At 41.5% G+C, this 15004-nt stretch overlaps 1 protein-coding gene across 1 annotated transcript in view; it reads left to right on the plus strand.

The window, feature by feature from the left end:
- The window catches only part of PTPRG (protein tyrosine phosphatase receptor type G), a gene marked incomplete at its 5' end in the record, with an annotated part of 303590 nt that overhangs the window by 255036 nt on the left and 33550 nt on the right, over positions 1 to 15004 (plus strand). Inside the window, one exon of the mRNA XM_033517345.1 lies at positions 6011 to 6102. Within this exon, the coding sequence (XP_033373236.1) occupies positions 6011 to 6102 (92 nt within the window). The remainder of the gene's footprint in view (positions 1 to 6010; positions 6103 to 15004) is intronic.

A 15004-nucleotide genomic window follows, 5' to 3' on the forward strand; every position in this document is an offset into this window, starting at 1 on the left:
ACTAGTGGTGCATTCTTCAGCACAAATGTCTCAAAGGTTTGTCCACCTTCTATCTTTTTCTTTCCATCTGCTTTTTTCTGTCTTTATTTCTCAGTGATACTATAGAATGTTGTGGTTGGACAGGTGATTAGCATTTGGAGACTTGTGGATCTGTGTGGCTCAACTCCTTAATGTGAAAATGCACTTCTCCTTGCCCAGAGGAAGTCCCCTGAAAGAGCAGTCTACTTTTTACTGTTCTGTCTAGGACAGCATGCCAAGGGCTTGGCATACTATGCACTTCTGAAACCTACCCATTACCATCCAGAGCTCTCCAGGTACCATATCTGTGTGAGGCTTAACACTGCTCAAGAATATTTCAGGCAGAAACTGCCTAGTGGGGAGAAGGCAAATGGTCTTTAGGAAGGATCTGCTGGAAAATCAGCATTATTGTAGGGAAATTTTCCTCCTTTTTCAGCTTTCCTGCTTTGTACATCCTCCAGCAGCTCCAGTTCAGTCAGCATTCAGTGCCTTACTGCTCCAGCATGGCAAAGGTTCTTTTATAACTTGGCTTTTTAATTCTGGTTATTAAGACCTGTGAAGGAAAATAACTATAGAAAATTATGGCAATATAAGCCGTTTTCTGGCCAAAAATAGTAAATGGAGATGCCTCTCTGATACAATGAATGTAATATCACTGCTCCATGCTGGTCACTTATTCATATTCATAAGATCAGCTTTTTTCATGTGGTTTTCTCTCCTCTTTTTCTTCTTAACGCTTGAGTCAGTTTTATTGCTCATAAAAATCAGTGACTGATGACCCCAGCTAGAGCAGTGCAGACTGCAGACAGCTGTTGTCCAGGCTCCCATCCACTGCTCTGCTGGTGACATGGTCATGATTTGCAGCGCTTCTGTTGTTCTGAAGTCTGTGCTCTCTTCTGAGGAGTCATTGCCAATTCTGACAGTGACAAATGCTTGCCAAGGAATAGTGAAGCTAGTTTAAAGTGCAGAGCCATGTGTTACTAGTACACTTGATGCATACATACTCTGGTTTTGGTGCCAGCAGAAACCAATCTTAATTGTGTCTCCTGAAAAACATGCAAAACAGTTCAATGGGAATCTGAAGCAGCTTTTCTTCTATTGAAAGTGAGAATGAATGTACAGAGGTAGTGAAAGGGGACCGTTTCCTGTCTTTACATCCTTGTTTAGGAGTTAGTTGCAGACACCCCTGTGATGGAGGAGCATGGGGAATGAATGCCTGTATCCAGGTTGCATTTGGTAAAGACTAAGTCATGTCCTGTGCAGTTTGGTTTAGAGGTCCCTTATAGATCCTAGTCTGACTCTTATTACATCTTTCCTGTTCTTCCCACCAGCGAAAAACTGTGTAAAAGTAGGGTGGCTGCTGGGACTATTGGGCTCTTTACAAATATATATTCTGCAGAGGTTCTGTCTGTGGGAGGCTGTTTCTGGAGGAAGGGTGCCTGAAGGACAAGGACATTCACCCTGCTCTGACTGTAGTGAATCGACCTGCAGAACCCTTTCAAGGCATATGCCCCGAAATTAGTCCTGTTTTAGCAGGTCATGACCCAGGAAGAGAGCATAGAGCACTTAGATGCTAGTACAGAAATAAAGTAATGTAAATCTGGCTGGCCTTGGAGAGGGAATACACACTGCTCCAGCCAACACCAACACCTGGAAGAAGGACAAGTCAACAAGGAGCAATGAATGTGCTGGTTGCTTCAGTGTGAGGCAGGGCGTGGCTCTTGGCTGTCCCCAGGATGTGAAACATTCCCCTTTGGTTTTTCCTGTGTTCAGCCACTGCCCTGGTGGTTCCAGCCAGCCACTGCAGAGGCAATCACTTGTCCCTCACCATAATCCTGGCTCCTTCTCTCCCTGTCCTGGCTGCTCCAGAGCCCACAGATCCCACCTGTCATCACAGATCAGGAGATGCTGCCTGTGCTAGACCCACTACTGAGGAGTAAAGGCCGGGCAGTGCCCTCGGAGCAGTTCCCAGCACTGCCATTGTCTGCAGCCGAGCTGTGTTTGCATTGGAGGCAGTGTTAACACTGAGGCACTACCTGCTACACAAAAATAAAATGCATCCATACTTCCAGGCCATTCTGTGAGCTAGTTCTCCCTCTTGATTTTAGAAGAGTCTAAAGGAGAAGCTCCTTAAGCTTTGGTAATGAATAACCAAGGAAACCTGTTTAGAGTGTCAAAATCTTACAAGGCATCTCTTCTTATACGGAAGTTAATCTGGTATTTTGTTCAGCAGAGATAGAACAAGAATTTAACCCAGCTAATCAGGACCATCTTTTGTCATATTTTTATGTTTTCATCTTAGTCATAAGGTGCTGCTGCTCTGGACTTTGTGTCCTGTTAGTTTGTTTTAGTAACTCATAGCCAGTATGTCTGGAAAAAAATTCTGGGCAGGGGGATGTTCTCCCCTACATTGTCTTTGCATTCCAGACCCTGCCTATGCTGCTTCTCTGGGGAGATTCTAATCTTGCAGTGTTTTACTTCTGCATTTGGGTCCATATGTGACAATTGTGTGTCTGATCACCACAATCTCACACAGTTATTGTACCCCAGGGAAAGAGAGACACAAAAACATATGGGGCTAGAGAAAATGGTGTGCTTCACTGCTCACGGGCAAATTTCAGAGACAACAGACTCTTTGGTATTTCACAGAAAAGATACAGCTCCCCAAAATCTTGTAGAGGTGAATCAAAGTTGTTATTTGTTTTTCTCAAACAGTGCTGCAGAAATACAATGATTATTCTAAAATTAGTGTTTCAGTTGTTAAGATTTTAATAATAATTTATGCCATGAAAATCCCAGTTGTGCCTTCACTGTGGACTGCTTCTATTAGGAAAAAAGGCCAGTTTTTTTTCTCTGCTGATAGTGTTGGTTTCCTGAGCAAATGGGAACAGATATGCAAACATCTGCCCATGTAGACACACTGGGGTTAAAAGTTACAGACTGAAGTTCTCATGTGAAAATAGGTGTAGGTTTGCACATTGTCTAGCCCTGCATCCACTCCCCTCTTTCCCCTCTCCGGTGGCTCTAAACAAGCAATTTCCTGCTCTCATCCTTTTCCTTTATCCAGCCCTCCCCATATACACACTCAGATTTACTGCAGTCTCCTGTAGCCTTAGCAACTACTGCCACTTAAGGTTTGTATCTGGAGGAAAAGGTAATGGGAAGGGGAAATGCCAAGGGATAGAAAGGAGCATCCTAAACTGGGGGAGGAGGCAGATACTGAATTGTCTGAAATGCCTCTCAGTAGCCTTGATGGCAGCTATCAGTATTTACTACTACAAACCAGATGTGAGTTTCCAGAATGCTCTACTTGGGGCCAGGTGTTTCCTTACCCAGGAGGAGTGGACATTATCCAAACTGGAGTCATCTGCCTGGCACCCTGAGATGTGTTCCCTCCTGGAGCTGCACAGAGGAAAGGTGCCAGAGTGGGAAATACACCCAATAAGCAGAACTTGCTGGAAAATTCATCCAACAACTTTGTTAAACCCATAAAAGATCTTTTAAAGATCTGAGACACAGCAGGAGTCACCAGGAAAGGGATGCAATGGCTTGTGTGCAATAAGCTCAGCTGTAGAGGCTACACATAGAATATTTACATATTTACATATACATATACAGCTATTATGAACAAGTGGGAAAAAAAGAAAGAGTTTGAGAGGCATGTCTTTATCTAATGTGCCAGTATCCAGTGTTGTAATGTAATGAAAGTGCTGCTTTACATACGTACATTAGACACAAGTGTAATGTTTGTGACTTGAGAAAATCTTTAGTAAAAGTGTAAGGTGTCTGCCTTTGCAAAACAGCTGCAGAAAATCTTCCAGGACTAAAATGTAGAATTTTAACTGTATTAATGATTGTAGCAAACTTTACTATGTGAAATATTAATTCAATACATTGTTAATCCAACATTATGCTCAACAGAGTTGTACTGGGCTGGGTATTCAGCTAATGTCATCCTGGGCCTTAAATATTGCACAGTGTGATTATCTGACACATTTACATGTTTTGAGGCTGTTAAGAAAAAGCTATCTTATGACTGTGTTTAAAAACCATAATACCAGCCTTTCAGAGCCTCTGAGACTATAAAATAACAAATTAACAAAAAAAAAATTTTTTTCTTCAATATCATCAGCTTTAAAAAATCCTGTAAATCCCTGCATAAAGGTCTGTCTTTTTATCAAACACCTTTTTAAGGCCTTCATTACCAGGAGAAGCCATTCAAGGATTTCTGTAGTATTGACTCAAGGGAAAAAGCCCCAAATACATCAAAATCAGGAACATTTTGCCTGTTTCATATTCATAGTTTCTTCTTTATGTGTGACTGATTTATTCTGCTGCGTGCCCCCAGGGTGTGCATTGTCCAAAATAAAGGCTGCCAAAAAAAAAATGAGAACAGGGAGCAAGTGGTGAGGCGGGGGGAGTTCAGCCCATGTTTTTAAATGCTGTGAGACTATTGCACATCTTGCATCCTCATGTGTGAATTCACCTTATGGTGTTTCTTAACAAAAGTATACTCACTAAATATATAACTTCAGCAGAATGCAAGCCATCATGCCTGAAAATAGAAAGCTGCTCCCAGACAGTGACTCCATGCTGTGAAATCCACTCTCTCCTGCTTCTGTATTGTCTTAAGTTGTACACATTACAAAGCACTGTGCCTGTGCACTAGGAAGTACAGATGCATGGAAAGCAAGTACCTGTGATCATTTTAGGTCCTGGTTTCACCAAAGAGAGCGGTTTGGTGTTCAGTGACTTTTTTTCTCCCTGGAATGTATAGCTGTTGGAAACAAAGGGAGCACAAATGACTTTGCTCTGACGATGGGCTCTGCATGGAGAGCACAAAGCCAGAGTTGCAGAGCAGCAAACTGCAGGAACTGCAAGGCAGCAGCTTGGAAGCCACATGTGCAAATATGTTTGAGCAAGGGAACCTGCAACTTAGCAAAGGCACAGCTCACCAGGCCCCCACAAACTTTGCCCAGGTGTTGAGGAGCAGTTGAAGGGTGACAGTGAGGGGGATCTTTCTGCACTGGGGAGCTATTGTTTAGAGCCTCGACAGATGAGAGCAGACCCTTCTGCCACAATAGCTGCTCACACCAAGCAAGACTCATTAAATATTCAGTTCCAGCCTCAAGCAGCTCATTAAGTCAGCAATGAGCAGTGACGCTGGTGTTGGAAAACCCTGCTCAGTTAACATCACCATGCAGAGTCTCCCTGGATCTCTTGATGTTATTCTGCTCAGTACCTTTTCTGTGATGACCAGCTTGTGCTCTCTGCTTTGCATTAAATACAGGTAAAAAAGAGTCAGGTGGATTTAAGTTCTGCTCTTCATTGTAGGCCTTTATAGAGAGGAGTCCTGCGGCCCAAGGGAAGCATCTATCGGATTTTTGTGTACCAGCATGTGTAATACAAGTTTGCAGGAGGAGAATGGGATGAAGCTTATATGGCTTTAGTGTTAAAAAGCAAACAAACAAAAAACCTTAATGTTTGAAGGATAACTTTCATAGCAGAACATCATGATATGCAGCAGTTACAGATGCTGTATTACTGGTGGTTGTTACACAGCAGAAACTTTTACAGTAAGTGCATTCTCCCTGGAAATTGAGTGTCTTAGGTGGATTTGGGCTTAAATTGTATGCTGAATGTGTTGCTTGTGTGCAGAGTTTCTTTTTGAATGATGTATTTGAAAACTGTTTTACAGCCACTAACTTTTATGGTTATAATTTCATATTGAATAGTAATTAGCAATAAAGTATAGAGGCATTTTCGATGGGTGGATGTCAGATGTCAGTGAATTAGAGAACACCAGAATCTGAAATTAGGATTGTAATTGTAGAAAACAAACATATGTTTTCATGTATCAATGTTTTAAAATTATAACATCTGAAAGTATGGAACAGAAATGGAGAAAGAGAGCATGTACAAAAGTTTTTTTCAGACAGCAGTTTTTCATACCCTGATTCTATTTTCTTCTTTTTTTCTTTTTTTTTAACAGAAAGTGTTTTCAGACTGCTCATTTCTATGTGGAGGACAGCAGTTCCCCCCGTGTGGTCCCCAATGAAAGTATTCCCATTATACCTATCCCAGGTAAGACGGGCTTAATCTCCTGTGTTTGTACTACTTGGAGTCTGGTTTAATTACATAAAGAGGAGAAGGTTGTGCTTGTAATAAATCATGGGGTTTTGGTAGAAATTTGTTGTATCAGTGCTGCTTCATTTAATTTAATGTGCTTTATAATGGGGCTCCGAGTACCAATGCTGTATTTTTCCATAGGCACCTCTCCTATTTTGTTTTAATAGACATTTCAGAATAACCTTTGCAAAATGTCAAAAACATGAGTAACAAGTCTTGAAAACACTGAGACATTGCATCCAGGGTGAAACCAGCTGCTCCATCAGGGCAGGTTGCAGAGGAGGGTTATTCAGCTCCGCTGCTCTCTTGAGACTGGGGGCCTTGCCCCCACTTTCACCGTGTGTAGAGGTGGAATCTGGGGCTCTCAGAAAGTGCAGTGAAACACAGGGATAAGCAAACAATCTCAAAGTAAAGTCCAAAGCCATCTGTTAATTTGGTTACTTAATAAAGTTACCAAAGGTCAAATTCTCCTCTCAGCTATACTGAGAGTGATGCTGGAAGCAGAGTATATGCTATTCTCTCTTCATGAGGCATTTCTCCTGGGGATTAGTAAGTGCAGGATGCAGCTGCCTTGAAGCTGTGATGACAGAGAGCAGCTTGGTGTTTCCATGGCCTTTGCAGCCGCTGCCTTGTTTGATGATGGTCAGTCTCACAGGCAGAATTAAGATACCAAAAATGTTATATTGACCTCAGTCTGTCAAAGGCTTGTACTTGTTTCTGGAAGGTGTTTTAAGTGTCCTTGTCGTATTCTGTATTTGCATCATTGATCTGGGATTCAATCTGTAGCTAATTAAGTACATTTTTCAAAAAAACATTCAGACCCTTTTCTGAGACACTGAAGAAACTTGCTTCGTAGCAAAGTGAAAAAGTCCAGTTACATTTTCCTTGATTTTATTCAGCAGACATGTGTGACTTATTTCTAGAAAGAGTCTTTCAAAGTACCCATGGGAACTAGTAGAAAAGGTCAGCTATTACATTCCTGTAGAAAGTGTTAGGCAGTTTGCCTTGCAGTCTGATGCTGTACTACTGAAAATAAAGAAAACATGCTATTGTCCCCTGTCCTTTCTGCTGGAGACTAAAATGCATGTCCTGGCCACCTCATGTCCTTAGCAAGAAGTCATCTTTCTCCTTTAGGGTAAAGGAGGTGATGGGTTTTAATCTTAGACCACCAGTGAATAGTTTTCACAGGAGTATTTAAATAGGTGGAGAACTCCATTCTTCCTACTCTGAAACCAAGAGGAAGAAATGCCTGTTGTGGCTGCTTGTGGCCATCAGTTCAGTGGTCCCACCATACCTGCTCCCATGTGGTACCTCCTTGGAGATTGTGGGGAAGGGGAGGCTGGGCTAAGCTGGACTCTGGCACAACATTAACCCAGGGGATTATTCTGCAAGGCACTGGGAGAAGACAGAGTCTCCCTTCAGACAGAATCCTCTTTGGCCAATGTGTAGTATTTTTACTGTAATTGAGACAATTTTTTTCTTAGAGAAAAGAAACCCGCAGAAAGCTTCATCTTCTCATGCTGCAGTGTTGTTGAGACAGTGGTTGTTCCCTGTTGAACAGAGGTGTTTTGATGGTCAGTCCATTAAGACTGGAGTGCATTCATATGGATTGTAGTGTAGGCTGGAGAAGTTCCATTGCAGGTACTGTCAGGACAGCACATGCACCAGTGCTTCTGCAGCAGCCATCCTGGCACATTGCAGAAAGGAACAGAACATTGTTTTTGGGGGACATTTCCCATGACTACAGCAAGCCAGGCTGTGAGACCACAGCAGCTTTGTGAGGAACATGATGCTACTGTCAGTGCAGTGCTCCATCTGGTGTGCTCAGACCCACTAATGCTGAGAAAGAGCTGCTCACCCCTGATATGGGGCCCTGCAGATTAAGACATCCTCTGAGCAAATGCTGCAGGACATCTTTGTAGTTAAAAATCTGCAAAGACTGCTGATAAGCCTTAAGGCACATCAAGAACTGGGCCTTAGAAAGAGGTTTAGTGTAGTTGGTTGCAAAAGTGAATCCAACCCTTGAATTCCCCATCTAATGACAGCATTTTTGTGGATATAAAAGACATAGAGAGACACCTGCATACAGACATCCAAATGGAGGGGCCTTAGTTTGAAGCTGAATCATGCCCAGAAAATCTTAAAAGAGAATAAACTGAGTGAATTTGAAGATCTTGGCACTGACATTAAAGCTATTTAGGCCACCAAAAGCCAAATCACCCTCTGTCAGTGGCTCACTCTGTGTGTATTACCTATTACGGATAATAGTTCATACACGGATGCTTTCAGCCATGAGGCTCAAGTTAGTAGAGAAAAATTCCAGCTATGTTGGCTTTTTCCAAATATGGGAGACACTGCCTTGAAAGATCTTGAAGATCTCCAAGGCATTTTCCTTGTTTGGAGATGTAGAAGTGGGCTGTTTTCCCCCATATACCTGTTGCTAGATGACAGTCTTCCCTGACGTCAGCTGCTGCTCCCACATAGACAGCCCACTGAAATGCCTTAAGAACATGAAATGACAAAATTCTCCTTTAAACTGATGGCAACTGATGAAATGATAAGCTTCTGAACTTTTCCTCTGGAAGCTGCCGCAGGGTGTGAGAAAGTCTTACTTGCCATGTTGATACTAGAAGCAAAATGTAAGTGGCATTTTCACAGAAACAGGTTTTTTAAAGTAACCTTGTTAGATTGTGGAACCCCGTCTTTACAAGAGGAATTTGACTAGATCCCTGTGGGACTGTGCCTCTACCCCCTCCTGTTCAGTGGACCAACTTCCACTCTTGGTTAAGATCAAACAGCCACATTGATGGCAATTTAGGGCAGCGTGGCTGAAGGTTCAGCAGTTCACCAAGACCCATCTCAGGACACAGTGAGCTTCTGGGCAGAGGGAACTGAGTGGGTCTGGGTTGGCTGTCCTGGCCCAGGTATGGGGTGGCTCTGCCATGAGCCTGTGAGCCAGGCACAGCGAGGTCCTGAGGCAGCTCAAGGTTTCAGAAGAGCACTAGTGTTTCTGTGTGTGACTGCTCTGCTCTGTGACATGCTGGAACAATCAGAAGTAGTGTTTGTGTTTATTTCTGCATAATGTCCTGCTCTTGCTTATGCAAATCCTCTGTTTTCTCAGGTCTACAAGCTCTAAATCAGACTGCCAGCTACACAGTGCACACAGTGCAACTTTTCACATGTGAAATCTAAAATATCTTGCAGAGGAATCATTTTATCCATTTTCTATTTCACTTCTCTTGGCTACATCCTTAATTATTGTGCAGGAAGCCACATCACCCATAGGTGTGTGCCTATCTGTGCAAATTCTCTCTGAGATCCAAATCATTATCATTATTCATAATTACCTGCACTGCTTGATCTAGAGAAACACAGGACAAAGGAGTCATCATTATCTGAGTCACCCACTGGATTTTACATCTGAGGTATGAATCTCAATTCACATAAGCCTTGCACCTAACAGTTATGCATCTGTAATCAATGGCAGATTTCTGAAAACTCACCTGCCATTCCACCCAACAAAATTATTTCTCCATGTCTTCTCTCTTTGTCTCTACGCTCAAGTAACTTTGGCCACATACACATCATCATCTTTGCCTGCATCTCTTCTCTAAAACATTTGCTCTTGGCAAGATCTTGCTCAGAAAAGCTGCTCCTGCTTCTGTTTGTTTGGTCTTGTCTGTTGCTGGGTCAGTACCTGGCTGACTTTCTGCATCTTTCTGGACTCGATCCTTTTCAATAGAGTTGGAAAAGTAACAATAATAGCAGCATCACAGCTGCAGACCTGTGGGTTTTGCAACCATGAAGTTAAAATGCATTCCTTAGCTGTTCTCCTTTCTTCTCATAGCCAAACCTGCTCCCTGACAGCAGTGCAGAAGTGCAGCTTTGTGCAACTCAGATGATATCAAACAGTGAAATTAATAAAAATTCCAGTTCTAACCTCCTCCTCTCCTTCATGGCTGAGTTTTCTTGCTCTTGGGTGGAGCATTGTTCTGGATCTTGCTGTGACTTTACTGGTTCCTTGCCCAGCCCATGGGCACAATGGATGCTGTGGCACTGATGTCAGTAGGACTTGAAGTGAGATCAGTACAGAGGTACTTGAAGCTTGACCTGATGGGAAAGCTCAAAACTGTGTAGGTTTGACCACAGTCCAGAGAAGCACAGATCATAAAGAACAAAACAGCTGGCCAATGCAGCTGATTCATATGACATATTTTGCAGAAGTATTTCACATCTTATATTTTCAGTATAAGTAAAATTTCTCAGAGGTGATGCCAATCATTTCAGCTTGTGTAGACTACAAGACTTAAGAAACATGTCCCAGTTGTCAGATCACAATATGTTCAGTTTTAGGTTTAAATGACAGTAAATTCATTTTTCAAGTAGTCATAGAGTTTATTAATAATGTATTTTAGAAAACTAGTGGCAGAATTTGATGGAGAAAGACTCATGGTTCTTCAGAATGTCTCAGTATGGGTGTACAAGTCCAGGAAATAGAGGAATAGCACCTTTGACCACCTCACACCCACCAGGGTGTGAAGGCCAGGGCACCCATGACCCTCCTTCATTTCCCTCTGTCTCTTTATGGGTTACAAGTCATCTTATTAATTCTTAGCTCTTCAATAACTTGAAAACTGCCTTGAACCTTTCCTGACAAATGTCAGTGGTCAGACTTGATAGGTTTTTTACAGGCTCAGCTGCTGTGTTCTGGTAGCATCCACCCTTTAACAAACTGTTTCTGTTAAGAGACAGTAATGAGTATCTCATTTGACAAGGAAACTGCGGGTTCCCAGCACAGGCTTGATACCTTACTGTTTTCTGCTAAGGTGTGGCTGTCTCAGATTGCATCCCAGAGCTAAAGAGCAGAGCCCAGGATACATCTGTGCCTGTGACAGTGACAGTGCACTGAGCACAGTGAGCCTTGTGAGGTACAGGAATGGCGCTAACTGCAGCCAAGGGCTTCTTTCTCAAGGGCATGAAGCTCCTCACTGAGCACAGAGGTGGTGCTCTTCAGCTGTGTAAGACTTTATTTCTGCTCTCTGCTCCCTGTGGATTTATGTTCCAGCACCATATTGTGAATTGTACCTATCTTCAGCTTCAATTAAATTCATGAATGCAATATGGCAAACACAGCCGTCCTCTGAAGCCAAGAAAATATCAAGGTATTTTAGGGAACATCCACCTTCCTTTTACTCTGGTACCAACCCTGCTCCTGCAGTAGTACACTGCAAAATTTATGGTATGATATCTAGTTGTTCTTCTAGTGGAGGCTTCAGGGCTTGGCTACAACACAAAAGAATGTGTTTTTATGGTGGCCCTGTGAAATGCAGATAGATCCTTTCCTGAGCGCTGTTACCCTGGGAGGCAGAGCCCTGGAGTTGGATCTTCATGTGCTCATATGTAAGGCTTGTGTGTAATTGATGGCAGGACTGGGACCTGAGGATGGAAATGTGTGAGATTGTGTTTCTTAGCTGGCAATACCAAATAAGATCGTGTTTAATATCTGGGCTAAGGGAAAAATCACATTATTTCATTCTCCTGGACTGAAGTAGGTTTTTTGCTTAAAGGGAAGAAGTATATTGCTATTACATTTATAATTAACGATAACCTAATCTTTGTACAAGCAGATTTCAAGTGAGCTCTTATTTTGACACATATAAAATTTTATCATTAACATCTTTATATTCTTGACTGACACATGGCTAATAGCATTGTAGTAGATTAAGTCTTGAAGCAAAAGAGATGAATGTAGCTACAGAATTACACAGGTGGTTTTTCATATTCTCCTTTTTCATATGTCTTCCCTTTATCAGAAGCCTGCCCTTGTGTTCATTTGACTTGATTATAACAAATAGATAACAATTATCTTGCTGAAAGGACTCCTGTTTTTCTTTCAGCGTGCCCATCTTTCCAGGACTTTCAAATGTGTTCAAAGTGTTTTCCATGCCTTTTCACTTTGAAAGGTTGTTTTTATTAAAAATAGCACTTCATAAACACATGATTACAAAAAAGTAAGCATTAATGAAGAATAGTGCCCCCAGTAATCAACTCTTAATGATTTCTTATTCATCTTAATTCATTTTAATTTATAATTTGTCTTAATTATTGAGGTCAGTGACTTCAGGAGGATGTCACCCTCAAGAGATCTTCAGCAGGTATTTTGATGTCCTGGAATGAAACTTACTACATAGTCTTTATAGTATTTATGGAGATATGATCTCCACAGAAGGGAGACAGCTTCTCAACACTAAGGCTTTTTAATGACTTTATTTTATCATAAATTAATTGATATTAATGTTATACAAATAACACTGTCACTATATTTCTGGCAATTTTTTTATACAGCAAGTAGATGAAATCAGTCAGAAAGATTAATTATTCCAATTGAAATACAGTGGCTTCAGTTGCATTCTTATTTTACATAGTTATGCAAGGAAAGCCAGTATACTGCAGAATTAAAGGCTCTGACAATATGAATGTGTATAATTCAACTGCATTAAATCGAAAAGGGTTTGAAGAAAAGCTGGGCACCTCCCTGTTTTAAGTATGGAATTACTCATGGAGTCCAGTATTTATGTGACTTAGGGCAAGGGCTGCCTATTTCTGTCACCTCAGACATTTCAGATTCAGTCTGTGCCAAAATTTGTGCAGCATGTGAAGTTTTGAGCCCTTTTAAGTATGTGCACTTTGGAGTGGATGCTCAGTCTGTAAGTTTATATAGTTTTGTCTAAGCTTTTCTCTAGGGATGGACAATTGAGCTGATGGGAATTTTTAATAATGTCTGCTGGGGCAGAATTTTGCCCAAGGGTGTGCTACTCATCCTTGCAGTATTCTATATGCTCAGCCACTCTTGTAGAGATGGAATATCACATTCCACATGGTTACTCCTGCTGCCATAGCACTGGCAGCCTTCACTCTGGTCTGTATTGTGGCTTATGCAATGGCTTTTAGATTCCTCTTTCAGTGAAATGCATCCTAAATATTGATGTTAAGTATTCCAGCTGCTTGCAGAATTTTTCCAGCCCTCCTTGTAAAATGTAAAAAACCCATGAAACTTCACTGAAGGTGGTGAACAATAAACAAATATCTTAAATCCTGTGATTGCACTCAATGTTCTTCCTAGGAATGGAGAATAAGAGAGTGAAAGATGAAATAACATCCCAGGGTTGAGTGTTGCTGTGAACAGAAAGGTGCTGGTTTGCTATGGATAGGGGAAAGCCTTTTTCATATATGTTATTTTTCAGTGACTTAAGAGGTCAAATCCAGTCCTGTTACAATCCTACTGGTAGATATTTTGGGAAGACTTTTTTGCAGAAAATGAGAACTGCAAGGATACACTGTTGAGAGTGGATTCCCAAGGATCGATGTCCCTAACCATGTCACTGGTTTAATGATCATCATAAGCCAAGTTAGGTTTGTGCTGCCTTCAGAAAGAGAAGTTTTCCTGTCACTTCACAATTCATCATCCTAATGAGTAGGATCAACCCATCTACCCCACCAACAACTAATGCTTTCCCTTCCCTACAAATCAAATCAATCCTTTCTTACAATCATCAGCCACATCAGCAGGTGGATTCAGGTTACTGCTTGGCTCCCCATGCAGGGAGAGGGCAGTGGGACAATCCCTTTCTTCTTTGGCTGAAGCCAGCTGTGAGGAGCGTGCTGAGAGCTGTTGGAGATGCTCCCAGGATGCAGGGATGGCACAGAGCAGTGAGTGGCTGCAGTGGGAACAGATGGACCAAGGCACATAACAGCTGTGGCACATGAATCTGGGTGGCTTAGTAAATGAGAGACTGAAGTTCAGGGACTCACAAACCTACCAAATAAGCTTTCACATTAAGAATAAGGCATAAGATGAAGGAAGTATATTGGATTTAGGAGGCTGGGTAAGGTAATAGCTGAAAAACAGAAAGCCTTTACAGACAGAACAAAAGACATGGAGAAATTTCTTACCAAGACTATTTCATGTGTCAAATATCTGGTCTTCAGAAACACCAAAACTCCATCTAAATAAAGGTAATATGAGGAAGCACTTTGGTTTTGACCTTCTTCATTAATTCCTGACCCAAACCCATCTATTCCAATACAATGCCACTAAGCTATCCGGTGAGCTCTCAGACTATAAATGAATCAAAATGAATCTGAGACCCTATTATGTGGAAATGTCATTTCTGATAGGATATCCTATTTTTCTTTGGAAATTGGCCCCTATTGCTTTACCATTACAAAGGCAGCTTATTAAGTGGGAGCTGTGGGAAAATCCTTCCTGGTAGGATTACTAATTATCTGAACTTAAAATGTAACCTTGTTTGAACTTTATTGCTTCTATACGCTTTGGGCTTCTTTTGAAGGTGTCTGTCTTATGAAGGAATGTGTTAAGTATTCTGCATTTGCCATTTCTTTAAAAAGGAGGTGTTAGTGAAGGCTTTCCTCTACAGTCATTTTTTTAAACAAACATAATTTTCTTTTTGGCATTGTCTCTCTGTGGCAGGAAATGAGCTGCCTTGTGCTCCCCTTTGGGTTTATTTGATAATCCCCTCAGGTGCTTGGCTTGGGCCAGCAAGTCAAGATGGTAACTCCACTGATATGTTAAATATTTAGCACAGAAATTAAATATACCCCACCACATGTCAGCTGTGGTAGTCTCTGGTTATAAAAAATATTACTAAAATATTGTCCATCTGAGTATACTTCTTTCTCTGTGTGACACAAAGGGTTAGTACATTATTATGGTGCCAGATTCAGCTCATATTTCACAGTGAAGTAAATCCAGAATCACTTTATTGACACTGATAAAACAGATGGCTAAACCCAAGCTAGACAGAAATGTAATTATATCTGCAGTGTTAGAGGTGAA

Source organism: Parus major, chromosome 12 (genome assembly GCF_001522545.3).
Source record: "Parus major isolate Abel chromosome 12, Parus_major1.1, whole genome shotgun sequence".
Classification (NCBI taxonomy): Eukaryota; Metazoa; Chordata; class Aves; order Passeriformes; family Paridae; genus Parus; species Parus major.